The 18,311-nt window shown below is 44.8% G+C and overlaps 1 protein-coding gene across 7 annotated transcripts in view; it reads left to right on the forward strand.

Moving 5' to 3' along the window:
- The window catches only part of LOC149978954 (small G protein signaling modulator 3), a 28,258-nt gene that overhangs the window by 4,531 nt on the left and 5,416 nt on the right, over positions 1–18,311 (forward strand). The window contains exons 1-18 of one of the 7 annotated variants that reach the window (XM_090197055.1): positions 4,356–4,620; positions 4,992–5,084; positions 5,466–5,551; positions 5,841–5,904; positions 7,932–8,131; positions 9,512–9,634; positions 9,935–10,078; positions 10,536–10,731; positions 11,072–11,217; positions 11,484–11,717; positions 11,781–11,963; positions 14,212–14,367; positions 15,643–15,697; positions 16,249–16,298; positions 16,428–16,580; positions 16,659–16,729; positions 16,837–16,885; positions 18,164–18,249. In XM_090197055.1, coding sequence (XP_090053181.1) covers positions 5,078–5,084; positions 5,466–5,551; positions 5,841–5,904; positions 7,932–8,131; positions 9,512–9,634; positions 9,935–10,078; positions 10,536–10,731; positions 11,072–11,217; positions 11,484–11,717; positions 11,781–11,963; positions 14,212–14,367; positions 15,643–15,697; positions 16,249–16,298; positions 16,428–16,580; positions 16,659–16,729; positions 16,837–16,885; positions 18,164–18,249 — 2,003 coding nt within the window. In that variant the 5' untranslated portion in view covers positions 4,356–4,620; positions 4,992–5,077. Of the gene's footprint in view, positions 1–4,355; positions 4,621–4,991; positions 5,085–5,465; positions 5,552–5,840; positions 5,905–7,931; positions 8,132–9,511; positions 9,635–9,934; positions 10,079–10,535; positions 10,732–11,071; positions 11,218–11,453; positions 11,718–11,780; positions 11,964–14,211; positions 14,368–15,642; positions 15,698–16,248; positions 16,299–16,427; positions 16,581–16,658; positions 16,730–16,836; positions 16,886–18,163; positions 18,250–18,311 lie in introns of those variants that run through there. The other 6 variants (XM_090197052.1, XM_090197057.1, XM_090197056.1 and 3 more) reach the window with 6 other exon arrangements.

The raw sequence follows: 18,311 nt of genomic DNA on the forward strand, positions 1-18,311 counted from the left end.
CCGGGAGTGATTGTCACAGTTCAGCAAGCTAAACAGGTTTGTAAAAGATCTCCTGGTGTTGTAAAATGCATCTGGAAAACTTAGTGGTGTGTGCTTTTTTTAAATTTTTCTGTGTGACCTGTCCCCACATCACTTCCGGTCAACAAGTCTGGCTGTCGCTGATTACAACTTCAATAGGCTAAGTACTGTTTGTTAACATGGACACTGTTACTAGGGCCCAGGGGCGCTGTAATGTGTTTTTGTCATAGTGATTAGAGAACATGACTTGTTGGCTCAAAGGAATGGCAAACAAACATCTTCTAGGTTACACAGCTCATAAGACTTGAGTGAGCTTTCCTCCCAATCCAAGATTAAGAGACGACACTGTCTCCGGGGGAAACGGTCTCCATGGGTAACCAACTAGGTGTTCTTTTGGCCTGTGATGAGGTAACTGTGTTTGTCTGTAAGCTCTATCTTTACTCGCTGTGATATGAGTCTGGGTATGAACTGATAGGGACACTACTGTGTGTGAGTTGTGTGTTATCGAGTGGGGATTTTCTACTGACTGCATTGGCTGCAGAAGGGTTTTTCTTTCACTCACTCACACACTCACACACACACTCACTCACATGATTTTAGGCTTCATTATTCATTCACCAGATAGTCTAACGCCTGTTGATTTGTCCTTGCAAACGCACATACAAACATACACACAAGCATGGGTAATTCTCACACAACTGACATTTGACCCAAAGAATGATTGTGTTATTTTTCATGACATTTCCTCTTGGATCACTGAGATATTTATATTATTATTAGGATACATTTTTTGATCAGATATGCATTTTTCCACAACTACCAATGCAAAAACTTTCCTTATTGCAACCGTTTTCAAAGTCCCAAAAAGTCGTACCCAAATCTATTTCTAATACTTTGTAACATTGCTCCCCTAATGACAAGGCCTGAGTTAATCACACTGAAATTAAAAATATTCCAAATGGAACTTTTTTCTCATTTCTCATTAAAGTAACAAAACTTTTAAAAGGTTTTTGTCATCACTTGTGAATACAGTTACCAATTTGGAGGACCGAAAAAAGCCAATACCGATTAATCGGTCGATTTTTAATTAATTAATTTGTAATAATGACAATTACAACAATACTGAATGAACACTTATTTTAACTTGATATAATACAGCAATAAAATCAATTTAGCCTCAAATAAATAATGAAACATGTTCAATTTGGTTTAAATAATGCAAAAACAAAGTGCTGGAGAAGAAAGTAAAAGTGCAATGTAAGAAAGCTAACGTTTCAGTTCCTTGCTCAGAACATATGAAAGCTGGTGGTTCCTTTTAACATGAGTCTTCAATATTCCCAGGTAAGAAGTTTTAGGTTGTAGTTATTATAGGACTATTTCTCTCTATACCATTTGTATTTCATTAACCTTTGACTATTGGATGTTCTTATAGGCACTTTAGTATTGCCAGTGTAACAGTATAGCCTCCGTCCCTCTCCTCGCTCCTCCCTGGGCTCGAACCAGGAACACAACGACAACAGCCACCCTCGAAGCAGCTTTACCCATGCAGAGCAAGGGGAACAACCACTCCAAGTCTCAGAGCGAGTGACGTTTGAAACGCTATTAGCGCGCACCCCGCTTACTAGCTAGCCATTTCACATTGGTTACATAAACCTAATCTCGGGAGTTGATAGGCTTGAAGTCATAAACAGCGCAATGCTTGAAGCACAACGAAGAGCTGCTGGCAAAACGCATGAAAGTGCTGTTTGAATGAATGCTTACGAGCCTGCTGGTGCCTACCATTCCTCAGTCAGACTGCTCTATCAAATCATAGACTTAGTTATAACATAATAACACACAGAAATACGAGCCTTAGGTCATTAATATGGTCAAATCCGGAAACTATCATCTCGAAAACAAAACGTTTATTCTTTCAGTGAAATATGGAACCGTTCCATATTTTATCTAACGGGTGGCATCCATTAGTCTAAATATCACTGTTACATTGTGCAACCTTCAATGTTATGTCATAATTATGTACAATTCTGGCAAATTAGGCGGCCCAAACTGTTGCATATACACTGACTCTGCGTGCAATGAACGCAAGAGAAGTGACACAATTTCACCTGGTTAATATTGCCTGCTAACCTGGTTTTCTTTTAGCTAAATATTGAGATTTAAAAGTATATACTTCTGTGTATTGATTTTAAGAAAGACATTGATGTTCATGGTTAGGTACACATTGGAGCAACGATATGCACCGCATCGATTATATGCAACGCTGGATAATATCTAGTAATATCATCAACCATGTGTAGTTAACTAGTGATTTATGATTGTTTTTTATAAGATAAGTTTAATGCTAGCTAGCAACTTACCTTGGCTTACTTCATTCGCGTAACAGGCAATCTCCTCGTGGAGTGCAATGAGAGGCAGGTGGTTAGAGCGTTGGACTAGTTAACTGTAAGGTTGCAAGATTGAATCCCCCGAGCTGACAAGGTGAAAATCTGTCGTTCTGCCCCTGAACGAGGCAATTAACCCACCGTTCCTAGGCCGTCATTGAAAATAAGAATGTGTTCTTAACTGACTTGCCTAGTTAAATAAAGATTAAAATAAAGGTGTAAAAAAAAAAAAAGATTGTTATGAAAACTTGAAATCGGCCCTAATTAAATCGGCCATTCCGATTAATCGGTCGACCTCTAATTTGTAATGACAATACTGAATGAACAATGAACACTTTATTTGAACTTAATACATAAATAAAATCAATTTAGTCTCAAATAAAGAATGAAACATGTTCAATTTGGTTTAAATAATGCAAAAACAAAGTGTTGGAGAAGAAAGTAAAAGTGCAATATGTTTAACTTGTTAAGGCTGGGGGCAGTATTGAGTAGCTTGGATGAATAAGGTGCCCAGAGTAAACTGTCTGCTATTCAGGCTTGATTACCAACAACGACGAGACGGCCTACAGGGAGGAGGTGCGTGCCCTCGGAGTGTGGTGTCCGGAAAGTTCAATAACCTCTCACTCAATGTCAACAAAACAAAGGACAGTAATGGAGAAGGTGGAAAGTTCGTTTTTTATTTTATTTTCACACAAACTCACACAAACTGAAATAGTCCACCCACGCAGACAGCGTGGTGAAGGCGCAACAGTCCTGTCGGACTGTATCACCACCTGGTACGGCAACTGTGCAACCCTCAACCGCAAGGCTCTCCGGGGGGTGGTGCGGTCTGCACAAAGAATCACCGGGGGCAAACTACCTTCCCTCCAGGACACCTACAGCACCCGATATCACAGGAAGGCCAAAAAGATCATCAAGGACAACAACCACCCGAGCCACTGCCTGTTCACCCTGCTATCATCCAGAAGGCGAGGTCAGTGCAGGTGCATCAAAGCTGGAACCGAGAGACGGAAGCTGTTTTTCAATCTCAAGGCCATCAGACTGTTAAACAGCCATCACTAACAAAGAGAGGCTTTTGCCAACATACAGACTCAATTCTTTGGCCACTTTAATAAATTGACTTAATAATGGTATCACTAGTCACTTTAAATAACAACACTTTAATGTTTACATATCCTACAATGCTCATCTCATATGTATATACTGTATTCTATACCATCTACTGCATCTGGCCTATGCCACACGCCATCACTCATCCATATATGTACATGTACAGATTCTTATTCATCCCTTCACATTTGTGTGTGTAAGGCAGTCATTGTGAATTTGTTAGACATTACTACATTGTCTGAACTAGAAGCACAAGCAATATCGCTACACTCGCATTAACATCTGCTAACATGTGACCGATCAAATGTGATTTGATTATATTGTTCTATATTGAGTTCTGTTGCTACATTGACTTTGACGTGGTGCGACTGCTAGCTTGAAAAACCTATTTTCAATTGGTAATAAATAGTAATTAATACACGTTGTATGCTATCATGTGCATATATCAACACATTAATCTCCTATTTATATTAAGTATGATCAACTGAGGTACTACTAAAAATATCAGAAATGTTATTATCAGAGTCAAAGTTATTTTTTTGCAGCTTTGAAATTGGCCACTAGTTCGAACTGTCCATAATGAATAATAAAACACCTGATTGGCTTAGAATAACTGGTTGAAACATTAAATAGCAGAACATTTGTCTTTTTCTACTTTGAATCCAAAGATGGAAGTGGTCTTAATCGGTACACTTAACTGCTGCTCATTCAAATACACTGAGGTCAAATGCTGCTGCCAGCCCCCCCTTCTACTCCCTGAGGAGCTAGGCATGTCATGGGTTCAAGACAATAACACTCTTATAGTGTGTGTGTGTTTGTGAGAGAAGCCAAGGAAGGGCAATATTTACAGTATGTAGAGCAGCAGCCATGGTCACGTTGCCATTATTATTGCATGAGAACAGTTGGTGCTTCAGAGTTGTATCCCTCTTTCTTCCTCCTTCACACACCCCCAGTTCTTTCTTTCTCCCACTCGCTCCCTCTCTTGCTCTGATCATCTGTTCTTCCTCCATCTCTCACTTCAATCTCTTTCCTCATTGTATCTCTCCATCCTGACCTCCCTCTCTTGTTCTATCAGTTTTGATCCTGACTGCACGGTGCAAGAATAGGTCATGTTAGTGTCTTCTGTTTTGTTTGTTTTCTATAAGGAAGAGGTGTGTTCATGAGACAGAGAGGCTGTTGCTCCAGTAGTTCTACTGCTTCACATGGAGAAGGGTTAAGCTCTTATTGTGTGCTCTGTCTAGTGTCTGTAAATGTGTTTGAACTGACCCCTCCTTACTAGGGGAAGGAAAGACTGATTACGAAAGGATGTACTGATGCTGGCTACCTTGCTACATGGAATTGAAGACCAAACTGAACATGCAGGAGCTCTTCTGCCACTCTTGGATTCAGAAAGGAGTTAACTAAAGGGGGACTAATCTTTGGGACATTAGTGTGAGTGAGTTATTGGGTCAGACAGGTAATGTGTCTGTTTTCTCCTTCCAGAGTCGGTGCTAGTATCTGATCTCCCTCCTTTCCCAGAGTGGTTGTCTACACCAACACACACCTTATTCATTCTGCTCTCCTCCGGCATGTCAGGTAAGGGCTCCCATCCCTCTCTTCCCCTCTTCCCTCCCTCAATCCCTCCATCCTCTTCCTTTTCTTTCCCTTATGCTTCCCCTTTCTGATAGTGCTTTTGATTATCCTTCTGCCAGTTTCTCCTCTCACCCCCCTATCATTTTCCATTCCGTCTTTCTCTCAAACTTCTCTGTCAGGGTTTGATTTTCCCCCTGTCAGTCTATTCTCATTCAGTCCTCTGTCATCCCACCTCGCCCCTTTCCCTTCATGTTTCCTCTCTTGTCCTTCTATTTTCTTTATGTCCCTCACATTATTTGACTCACAATCAGTTTATCATCACAGTACCTCATTTTCCTCTTCTATCTCCCTCTTCTCTCATTCCTTCCCCCCTCTGTGTTCCAGGTGGTTACACTCCAGCCCCTGGGGGCCCCTTCTCAGCACTGACCTCCAGTATGTGGCCCCAGGACATCCTGGCCAAGTACTATCAGGTACAGACTGACCTGACATCTTTGTACTGCTAGGTTAACACTGAGGAGAGGGAGCCTCTAGCTTAGTACTGTGGTTTTCTAGGCTATTTCTGGATTTATTGAATGTGAATGTTTTTACCACACCTGCCCATATTCATATTTTTTGCCATTAATTCTTGTAGCGTCTTGTTTGCACTCATTGACCTATAAAGGTACTGCTTAACCCTTAGTGTTTACTGTGATTTATCTTGTACTTTAATATAATATGTCATGGGACTTGTTGTATGGCTCTTATTGTCTCCGTTTACAGAAGGACCCAACAGAGGAGGCAGAACTGCAGTATGATGAGTTTGGCTTCAGGCTGGACAGTGATGGTAAGAAGAAAACAGGACTCAAACCTTCAACATCACTCATTGCATGCATCAATTTTAATGTGATTTGCTTCTTTTAAACGATATTGGTCTTTACTCACCCAGCAATATGTTAGCAGTCATTCAGTAGATTAAGAGTTGACTACCATGGTGGGTTGTGCTCAGCCCTCTCTTTCTTTTCCCTGGATCAAAACACAGTTGAGTTGCACCAAGTCATAAGCATTGATTTAGGGAAAACTACTCCACAGATGGTAACCACTGGTCTGTCTTTGGCTTCGCCATCTATTTTTATCTCCATAGTTGTGGCATCTTCCCTAAATTGTGTCCACGAATCCATCATTGAAATTGTTAGAAAAAATATGACGCTCCAGTAATATAGATTCCTATTGAAATAAAGCTGAAATGTGTTTTTCTCCATTGTAATGGACACAGTGCAACCTTTGGGAGGTAGGCAGCTGGCAGGCTGCTGGTAGGCTTTGGCTGCAGTACAACAAAGCCAAGTCAGCCTGTGCTCATGGTTCTCACGGGAAGTGAAATGATGGGCAACACAATGACTTACCTCATGATCATTCACGCCACAAATGACATGACGAAGGTCCTTGAATGTTCTTTCACGGGTGCTTTTCATTGTCTTGATAGACAGTTGTGGTTTCTAGCTAACGTTACACCAATCAAAGCAGTGGAACGCGTAGAGAAGCAACTTTGGTTTTGACCACTATACGGCTGCGGGTTTGCAAAATATTATCACGCAATTATTCCATTTATAAAATGGTCAGATACATTTCCTTTTTTTTAGCTAGTCTTTGTTAAAAATATATTATCCAATGGATGATGCATTTCTGGTAAAAAGAAAAAAAGTGTAGGTGCAAAATCCCGTTTCCACGCCCCATTTTAATTTGCTCCATGGCTCAGGTTGACAAGTGGACACAAGGCTGTTTGGCTCATCTCAGTCTTGAAAATGAATAACACTGCACCTGTTTCTGATGAATAAACAGTGGCATGCTGGTTGGTGATAACACCCAAATAAAACCCAGCCCTGAAATGTAACGTAGGCTGAAAATGTGTGTCATATATCATAGGAAAAGACCGCATTTGCACAAAGTGGGCACTGTGTCATTTCCCAACTATTCCATATGTTGACTAAAACTGACTTGTTGCGTAACGATTTTATAACGATTTTATTCAACATCATGGGTAAGCTCTGGCCATCGTCTTTCAGAATTTTTCAGCCATAGCTGTACAGTTACAGTATGCAACGTGTGACCGATCAATTCAATACCTGTGATCAGTTCACGGGCATTGAATTGGGGCCTCCCGAGTGGCACAGCGGTCTAAGACACTGCATCTCAGTGCTAGAGGTGTCACTACAGATCCTGGTTCGATTCCAGGCTGTTTAACAACCGGTCGTGATTGGGAGTCCCATGGGATGGCGCACAATTGGACCAGTGTCATCCGGGTTATTTATTTTTTATTTATACATTTTTTATTTTACCTTTATTTAACTAGGCAAGTCAGTTAAGAACAAATTCTTATTTACAATGACGGCCTAGGAACAGTGGGTTAACTGCCTGTTCAGGGGCAGAACGACAGATTTGTACCATGTCAGCTCGGGGGTTCGAACTTGCAACCTTCCAGTTACTAGTCCAACACTCTAACCACTAGGCTACCCTGCCGCCCCCGGTTAGGGTTTGGCTGGGGGAAAGGCAGTCATTGTAAATAAGAATTTGTTCTTAACTGACTTGCCTAGTTAAATAAAGGTAAAAAAGTGACTTGCACTGCTTGCTGAAATCCTATTGACCTGTTGCTGATACTGTAGACATAGTCTGTAAAGGAACTGAGACACAGCTGAACACTGGGGCTGTTGTTGGGCCCATGTCTAATGGGTTAAAACGGGGGAAGCAGACCTTAGTGGTGGAGGAGGAGAAATCATTAAAACAGGGGAAGCAGACAGTGCCAGAGTAACAGGAATGCAGGAGTATAACCCTGAACAACGATAACTGAAGTTGAACAACATCTCTCTCCCCCTCCAGATGGTGTAGAGCCAGAGCCGAGGCCAGAGCCCCAGAGAGAGGACCCCCAGCAGAGGCTGCGCTGGCAGGCCCACCTGGAGTTCACCCACAACCACACCGTAGGAGACCTGACCTGGGACCTCATCTCCCCCGTCCTGCCCCACTCTGAACGCCTCCGCTCCCTGGTGCTGGGGGGCATACCACACAGCATGAGACCACAGGTAAGGGGGCCTAGAGGGGAGAAACACAGCAGTAGAGGTTTTAACAAAGGGAAAAGGCAGAATGAGACCACAGACCAGTAAGGGGGCCTAGAGGGGGGAAACACAGCAGTAGAGGTTTTAACAAAGGGAAAAGGCAGAATGAGACCACAGACCAGTAAGGGGGCCTAGAGGGGAGAAAACACAGCAGTAGAGGTTTTAACAAAGGGAAAAGGCAGAATGAGACCACAGGTAAGGGGGCCTAGAGGGGGGAAAACACAGCAGTAGAGGTTTTAACAAAGGGAAAAGGCAGAATGAGACCATAGACCAGTAAGGGGGCCTAGAGGGGGGAAAACACAGCAGTAGAGGTTTTAACAAAGGGAAAAGGCAGAATGAGACCACAGGTAAGGGGGCCTAGAGGGGGGAAAACACAGCAGTAGAGGTTTTAACAAAGGGAAAAGGCAGAATGAGACCACAGACCAGTAAGGGGGCCTAGAGGGGAGAAAACACAGCAGTAGAGGTTTTAACAAAGGGAAAAGGCAGAATGAGACCACAGACCAGTAAGGGGGCCTAGAGGGGAGAAAACACAGCAGTAGAGGTTTTAACAAATGGAAAAGGCAGAATGAGACCACAGACCAGTAAGGGGAGATAAAGTGGTCAAAGGGCCAACTCCTACTACGGTGTATAACCTGATTCAGAGATGTCTGTTGTAGAGGTCGACCGATTAATCGGAATGGCCGATTTAATTAGGGCCGATTTTCCAAGTGTTCATAATCTGTAATCGGCATTTTTGGACACCGATTATAGCCGATTACATTGCACTCCACAAGGAGACTGCGTTGCAGGCTGACTACCTGTTATGCGAGTGCAGCAAGAAGCCAAGGTAAGGTGCTAGCTAGCATGAAACATATCTTATAAAAAACAATCTCTAGTTAACTACACATGGTTGTTGATATTACTAGTTTATCTAGCTCATTGCGAACTGTGTGAAGACCATTTCTTCCTAACAAAGACCGTAATTAATTTGCCAGAATTGTACATAATTATGACATAACATTGAAGGTTGTGCAATGTAACAGCAATATTTAGACTTAAGGTTGCCACCCGTTAGATAAAATACGGAACGGTTCCGTATTTCACTGAAAGAATAAACGTTTTGTTTTTTCAAAATGATAGTTTACCATATTAATGACCTAAGGCTCGTATTTCTGTGTGTTTTTATATTATAATTAGGTCTGATTGATTGATTGATGTGTATGTGTGTATATATATATATATCAATCTCAAAGGTATTGTCTCTTTTTGGTCCTCCAATAATCGGTATCGGCGTTGAAAAATCATAATCAGTCGACCTCTCGTCTGTTGTCTGACTGCCCCCCCCCCCTCTCTCTCTGGTCGTGCTAGTTGTGGATGCGTCTGTCTGGAGCTCTGCAGAAGAAAAGGACTACAGAGATCTCCTACAAAGAGATCGTTAAGAACAGCACCAACGACGAGACCACTGCTGCCAAACAGGTACTGGATGCTGAGGTACTGTACATCCAGATGACTCCAGGTGGAGGGGTGGAATGGTACTGATGATGTAAAATGTTTCTCTCCCTTGATGAAAATCTGTGATTGAGGATCAAACATTGTTAACCTGTTTAAAAAAATATATAAGTGATTTACAAGGGGATTTATTAATGGTTGATTATTAATTTATATATGCTAATAAATCTGTAAACTCTTACAACACATTGGTTGAAAAACAGTATTTTCCCCCTCTTTGTCTTCCCTCTATCTCTCCACCCCTTCTCATCCCACTCCGTCCATCTCTTCCCCCTCTCTCAGATAGAGAAGGACCTGTTGCGGACCATGCCCTCCAACGCGTGTTTCTGCAGCCTGCAGAGTGTGGGTGTTCCCAGGCTGAGGCGGGTACTGCGGGGCCTGGCATGGCTCTACCCAGACATTGGCTACTGCCAGGGCACAGGCATGGTAAGGAGGACATTCACTGTGCTCTATTGTGTAGTTACGATCTATACACTTTCCTCTGTCTGGTAAAGACCTGGCATATTACCATCCAGGTTAATACACTTTCCTCTGTCTGGTAAAGACCTGGCATATTACCATCCAGGTTAATACACTTTCCTCTGTCTGGTAAAGACCTGGCATATTACCATCCAGGTTAATACACTTTCCTCTGTCTGGTAAAGAGCTGGCATATTACCATCAAGGTCCCTTTCTGCATGTTTTAAATAGTATTTTAAATATTATTTGATCTTGTGTTCTTGATTAACTCTTTAATCTAGGGAGTTTGTAATACCTCTACTGTAATGTGTATATGTTTGTATCTGCCCAGACTCTGTATTTTCGCTGCAACCGAATTGCCCAACGGGGACAATAAAGACCTAATCTCTTCTGTTTCTTTTCTCCACGCTCTCCCCATCCCCAGGTGGTGTCATGTCTGTTGCTGTTCCTGGAGGAGGAGGACGTGCTGTGGATGATGTGTGCCCTGATCGAGGACCTGCTGCCACCCTCCTACTTCTCCTCCACCCTGCTGGGGGTCCAGACAGACCAGAGGGTCCTCAGACAGCTCATAGTCCAGTATCTACCAAGCCTGGACAGGCTTCTGCAGGAGCACGACATCGGTGAGAGAGATGGGGGGTTCTTTACACTTTAACACTCGTCTTATCCTACTTTGCTGGATCCTACTTTATGGAGGAAAATGAACTGTGGTTGTCTCACATAGCTAACTTAAGATTGAATGCACTAGCGTAAGTCACTCTGGATAAAAATGTCTGCTAAATGACTAAGCTGTTAATGTAAAAATGTGAATAGGGATCATGGGAGCTACAGGGAAACTGCAATAAGGCTTTTAAAGTCTGGTGTTTAGAGGCCACAAACATTGCTAAGAATGTCGGGTGTAGTGTAGGAGACCAACCTGCCTGTGTGTCCTAACCCTTCCCTTCGCCTCCTCTCCTCCCCCAGAGTTGTCTCTGATCACGCTGCACTGGTTCCTGACATCGTTTGCCAGTGTGGTGGACATCCGCATCCTGCTGAGGATCTGGGACCTGCTGTTCTACCAGGGCTCTGTGGTCCTCTTCCAGGTCACACTGGGCATGCTCAAGATCAAGGTGGGATAGTTGTTTCTCATTGGCTGGCTGGTTGCTGGTTTGATTTTAAACCAACCCCTACTCCCTAGACCTGTGTAGATCAGAAAGGATTGGATTGGTATTGAAAATCATACAGTAATAACTCCACCTCTTTTTCTTACATCTATCCAACCCTTTCAGATCTAGAGGCCTACAAGTGTCTTGGGGATTTGGGATTGGTCATTCCCCTGTTTAACCCTCTCCTCTCCCCCCTACAGGAGGTTGACCTTCTCCTCTCTCCCCTACAGGAGGAGGAGCTGGTGTCCTCTGAGAACTCTGCGTCCATCTTCAACACGCTGTCCGATCTGCCCAGCCAGCTGGGTGACGGGGCTGCAGTACTGGGGGAGGCCATGAGGCTGGCGGGGGCGCTGTCCCAGGACACACTGGAGGCCCAGAGGAACAAACACCTGGCTTACATCCTCAATGAGCAGGCCCAGCTCAACACCAACAACTCCCACACACTCAACAACAACCTCAATAAAGTGAGTGGTCTGATAGAAGTGTGTGTGTGTGTGATAGCATGTCTAACCAGAGTGTGTCTATAGGTTGTGAGGAGACAGTCGCTACGTAGGAAGTCCACTCTGAGCTCTCTGTTGTGGGGTGAGGACGAGGCGGAGGCTCTCAAGTCTAAGAACATCAAGCAGACAGAGCTGGTAGCAGCGCTCCGAGAGGCCATCACCCGCACCGCTGAACACTTCCACTGTCTGGACCCCCGACACACCAGCACTGTGAGTCTCACTACTGAATCATATAGCTGTCTGGACCCCCAACACACCAGCACTGTGAGTCTCACTACTGAATCATATAGCTGTCTGGACCCCCAACACACCAGCACTGTGAATCTCACTACTGAATCATATAGCTGTCTGGACCCCCGACACACCAGCACTGTGAGTCTCACTACTGAATCATATAGCTGTCTGGACCCCCAACACACCAGCACTGTGAATCTCACTACTGAATCATATAGCTGTCTGGACCACCAACACACCAGCACTGTGAGTCTCACTACTGAATCAGGTTACTGAATCATATAGCTGTCTGGACCCCCGACACACCAGCACTGTGAGTCTCACTACTGAATCATATAGCTTTCTGGACCCCCAACACACCAGCACTGTGAATCTCACTACTGAATCAGGTTACTGAATCATATAGCTGTCTGGACCCCCAACACACCAGCACTGTGAGTCTCACTACTGAATCATATAGCTGTCTGGACCCCCAACACACCAGCACTGTGAGTCTCACTACTGAATCATATAGCTGTCTGGACCCCCGACACACCAGCACTGTGAGTCTCACTACTGAATCATATAGCTGTCTGGACCCCCAACACACCAGCACTGTGAATCTCACTACTGAATCATATAGCTGTCTGGACCCCCAACACACCAGCACTGTGAATCTCACTACTGAATCAGGTTACTGAATCATATAGCTGTCTGGACCCCCAACACACCAGCACTGTGAATCTCACTACTGAATCAGGTTACTGAATCATATAGCTGTCTGGACCCCCGACACACCAGCACTGTGAGTCTCACTACTGAATCATATAGCTGTCTGGACCCCCAACACACCAGCACTGTGAGTCTCACTACTGAATCATATAGCTGTCTGGACCCCCAACACACCAGCACTGTGAGTCTCACTACTGAATCATATAGCTGTCTGGACCCCCAACACACCAGCACTGTGAATCTCACTACTGAATCAGGTTACTGAATCATATAGCTGTCTGGACCCCCAACACACCAGCACTGAGTCTCACTACTGAATCATATAGCTGTCTGGACCCCCAACACACCAGCACTGTGAATCTCACTACTGAATCAGGTTACTGAATCATATAGCTGTCTGGACCCCCGACACACCAGCACTGTGAGTCTCACTACTGAATCATATAGTTGTCTGGACCCCCGACACACCAGCACTGTGAGTCTCACTACTGAATCATATAGCTGTCTGGACCCCCAACACACCAGCACTGTGAATCTCACTACTGAATCAGGTTACTGAATCATATAGCTGTCTGGACCCCCGACACACCAGCACTGTGAGTCTCACTACTGAATCATATAGCTGTCTGGACCCCCAACACACCAGCACTGTGAGTCTCACTACTGAATCAGGTTACTGAATCATATAGCTGTCTGGACCCCCAACACACCAGCACTGTGAATCTCACTACTGAATCAGGTTACTGAATCATATAGCTGTCTGGACCCCCAACACACCAGCACTGTGAGTCTCACTACTAAATCAGATTACTGAATCGACTCAGTTTCACTGACCCCGCGTTTAAGAGAGAAGCTGCCTTGTAGTAAGAAGTAGCTGAGCTCTCCCTAAATACCATGCACAATGTCACCTTAGCCTATTTGGCATGGTGACAATGCTATGGGTAGGGAGTCCGTCCCTCCTTCACCTGGTTATCTTGTGGTCGCCTTGCTGATAATCTGCAGAAATCTGAGCTCAGTCGCTGGCCGTTAAGTCGCTGAATGTATGCATCTCTTGTCCTCCCCCATGCTGGTGCTGAAGACCTGGATGTCAATTTAAGGCAGCCCTCTGCCCCTCTCTGATTCAGAGGGGTTGGGTTAAATGCAAAGACACATTTCAGTTGAATGCATGGTTGTACAACTGACTAGGTTATCCCCCTTTCCCATGACTGATCTCCAGTAGAAGGCTTTAGGTAGTGCCTGGTGTAATCGTGGCATGAGTCATATAATTGAATTCTTCCCCTGACACAGCAGCACCGTGAGTCATGTTACCCAACAATGAGTCACTCGGTCATTAAATCAAATCACTGAATCAATGGTGCTTCACACTGCGACACAGTTAGGAAATAGTGGAGTCATTCTGATTGACATGTTTGATGTACATTCTGAGCTAATTTGATTAGATTAATCTATGTCCCTCCCCCTCTCGCCTTCTCTTCATCTTTCTCTCTCTCCCTCCCTCTGTCCCTCCTCTCAGGACCTGACTCCAGACTACTCCATGGAGAGCCACCAGAGAGACCACGAGAACTTCCTGGTTGTGTCTCGTAACCGACGGAGACGGGCCAAAGCCCTGTTGGACTTTGAGCGCCATGACGACGACGAACTGGGCTTTAGGAAGAACGACATCATCACAGTGAGTGGACAGAACACATACATGTAATGGAGTTAAGTGCTGTAATTTCACTCCACAGCTTGCTTTAAATGTTGCCATGTATTTGTGTAGCTCAATCCGTTGGTACATTGTCAAGGAAGTTGGTCACGTGTGTTTGTGAGCAGAGTAGCACTAGTTAGAGCCCGGTATGGTACAGGGACAGTGGGAAAGCTATACTGCTAACACAGTGGGAAAGCTATACTGTTAACACAGTGGGAAAGCTATACTGTTAACACAGTGGGAAAGCTATACTGTTAACACAGTGGGAAAGCTATACTGTTAACACAGTGGGGAAAGCTATACTGTTAACACAGTGGGGAAAGCTATACTGTTAACACAGTGGGGAAAGCTATACTGTTAACACAGTGGGGAAAGCTATACTGTTAACACAGTGGCGAAAGCTATACTGTTAACACAGTGGGAAAGCTATACTGTTAACACAGTGGGGAAAGCTATACTGTTAACACAGTGGGAAAGCTATACTGTTAACACAGTGGGGAAAGCTATACTGTTAACACAGTGGGGAAAGCTATACTGTTAACACAGTGGGAAAGCTATACTGTTAACACAGTGGGGAAAGCTATACTGTTAACACAGTGGGGAAAGCTATACTGTTAACACAGTGGGGAAAGCTATACTGTTAACACAGTGGGGAAAGCTATACTGTTAACACAGTGGGGAAAGCTATACTGTTAACACAGTGGGAAAGCTATACTGTTAACACAGTGGGAAAGCTATACTGTTAACACAGTGGGAAAGCTATACTGTTAACACAGTGGGAAAGCTATACTGTTAACACAGTGGGAAAGCTATACTGTTAACACAGTGGGAAAGCTATACTGTTAACACAGTGGGAAAGCTATACTGTTAACACAGTGGGAAAGCTATACTGTTAACACAGTGGGAAAGCTATACTGGTAACACAGTGGGGAAGCTATACTGTTAACACAGTGGGGAAGCTATACTGTTAACACAGTGGGAAAGCTATACTGTTAACACAGTGGGGAAGCTATACTGTTAACACAGTGGGGAAGCTATACTGTTAACACAGTGGGGAAGCTATACTGTTAACACAGTGGGGGAAGCTATACTGTTAACACAGTGGGGAAAGCTATACTGTTAACAGCACACTGACTTTGTTTTTGCAAACACAGCGTGTGAAATGTATGTGAAAACATACGTGTAAAAAAAAAAAAAAAAAGTTTTACAACAGTGACTCACTCCTCCATCTCATCCCTCTGTTTTTCTCTTTCTCAGATTTTTTCCCAGAAAGATGAGCACTGTTGGGTGGGAGAGCTCAACGGGCTGAGAGGTGAATGAAAACACCCCATCTCTGTCCCAATCTCCCCTCCACACGTCCTGTAGAATGTCCATCTCTGTCCCAATCTCCCCTCCACCCGTCCTGTAGAATGTCCATCTCTGTCCCAATCTCCCCTCCACACGTCCTGTAGAATGTCCATCTCTGTCCCAATCTCCCCTCCACACGTCCTGTAGAATGTCCATCTCTGTCCCAATCTCCCCTCCACACGTCCTGTAGAATGTCCATCTCTGTCCCAATCTCCCCTCCACCCGTCCTGTAGAATGTCCATCTCTGTCCCAATCTCCCCTCCACACGTCCTGTAGAATGTCCATCTCTGTCCCAATCTCCCCTCCACACGTCCTGTAGAATGTCCGTCTCTGTCCCAATCTCCCCTCCACACGTCCTGTAGAATGTCCATCTCTGTCCCAATCTCCCCTCCACACGTCCTGTAGAATGTCCATCTCTGTCCCAATCTCCCCTCCACACGTCCTGTAGAATGTTGTAGTCTGTTTTCCTAACACTCTGGGGAACCTTCTATCTCATGATCTGTTCTCTTACTCAAGGTTGGTTTCCAGCCAAGTTCGTAGAAATCCTCGATGAGCGGAGCAAAGAGGTTTGTCAGTGAATTATTGTGTAGTCAGTCTAGTAAAAACAGACTTAAATTTGTCAGTGTTATTTTAGTGGATATATCCAGTCTATGGGTTTGTCAGTATTGTATGTATAACTGGTCTGCTGTCCCCAGTACTCTCTGGCGGGTGATGACTCGGTGACTGAGGCGGTGACAGACCTGGTCAGAGGGACGTTGTGTCCTGCCCTGAAGGCCATCTTCCAACACGGTTTGAAGAAACCCTCCATACTGGGAGGACCCTGCCACCCCTGGCTCTTCATAGAGGAGGTAGGAGACAGACGGCTGGGTTCAGTGTCTGTCTGACGGTGCCTTACCTGACTGTTCTTTTGTCTGTTTTCTCCTCAGGCAGCCAGTAGAGAGGTGGAGAGGGACTTTAACTCGGTCTACTCCAGACTGGTGCTGTGTAAGACGTACAGGTAACTTAGACACACACAGACCTCTGTACCATATGAACAGCTAGGATTCCTACACAGTCGTCTTAGTTGTGTGGTGCAGTCCATCAGTTCTCTCTCTCTCCCCCCAGATTAGATGAGGATGGCAAGGTTCTCACACCAGAGGAGCTCCTCTACAGAGTGAGTCCTTTTGTAAATGTTATCCTATAACAAGCCTGTTTACTTCCTCACACCCTGCCACTAAAGACTTCCTGCCACTAAAGACTTCCTCACACCCTGCCACTAAAGACTTCCTCACACCCTGCCACTAAAGACTTCCTCACACCCTGCCACTAAAGACTTCCTGCCACTAAAGACTTCCTGCCACTAAAGACTTCCTGCCACTAAAGACTTCCTGCCACTAAAGACTTCCTGCCACTAAAGACTTCCTGCCACTAAAGACTTCCTGCCACTAAAGACTTCCTGCCACTAAAGACTTCCTGCCACTAAAGACTTCCTGCCACTAAAGACTTCCTGCCACTAAAGACTTCCTGCCACTAAAGACTTCCTGCCACTAAAGACTTCCTGCCACTAAAGACTTCCTGCCACTAAAGACTTCCTGCCACTAAAGACTTCCTGCCACTAAAGACTTCCTGCCACTAAAGACTTCCTGCCACTAAAGACTTCATCACACCCTGCCACTAAAGACTTCCTCACACCCTGCCACTAAAGACTTCCCGCCACTAAAGACTTCCCGCCACTAAAGACTTCCTCATTCCATCTCCAAGATCTGAAAGAACTGTGTAATATGGGACCTAGTTCTCTATTGAATTTACAGTATCTGGGCCTCCTGAGTGGTGCAGCGGACTAAGGCACTCCATCACAATGCTAGAGGCGTCACTACAGACCCAGGTTCAATCCCGTGCTAGACTGACTATACAATAATTCACTGACAAACCTCTGGGAGGCCCATGAGGCTGTGCACAATTGACCCAGCGCCGTCCAGGTTAGGGAAGGATTTGGCTGGCTGGGATGTCCCAGGCCATGCGTCTGCACGCTGACTTCAGTCGCCAGGTGTATGGTGTTTCCTCGACACATTGGTGCGGCTGGCTTTTGGGTTATGCGAGCAATGTGTCAACAAGCAGTGTGGCTTGGCGGGGTCGTGTTTCGACCTACAACTCTCCTGAGTCCGTACAGGAGTTGCAGCGATGGGACAAGACTGTAACTACCAATTGGATATCACGAAATTAGGGAGATAAAGGAGGAAAAAATTACAATTTAAAAAATGACACTTAGCACCTGAAATGCAGATACTTTCAAAGGGGGAATGAGGAACTGCCTAGTGGTAGGGGCCGATGGGCTGTGAAGGTTGTCTGTTAGAAACATAGGCCTTAGGCTACATACAGTTTTACACTGAATGTTTTGTTCATAAGCATTTGTTTCAGTGATGCTTCAGCGCCCTCCGTCTGTCTCTTTCAGGCGGTGCAGTCTGTAAATATGAGCCACGACTCTGCACACGCTCAGATGGACGTCAAGTTCCGCTCGCTCCTCTGCGTGGGCCTCAAGTGAGTCACACAGATTCTCTCACTCAGAGATCCTGGCTGTCCCTCTTATCAGTGAACACTCC

The sequence above is a fragment of the Oncorhynchus mykiss genome, chromosome 13, assembly GCF_057628025.1.
Source record: "Oncorhynchus mykiss isolate SJ-2025 chromosome 13, ASM5762802v1, whole genome shotgun sequence".
In the NCBI taxonomy this organism is placed as follows: Eukaryota; Metazoa; Chordata; class Actinopteri; order Salmoniformes; family Salmonidae; genus Oncorhynchus; species Oncorhynchus mykiss.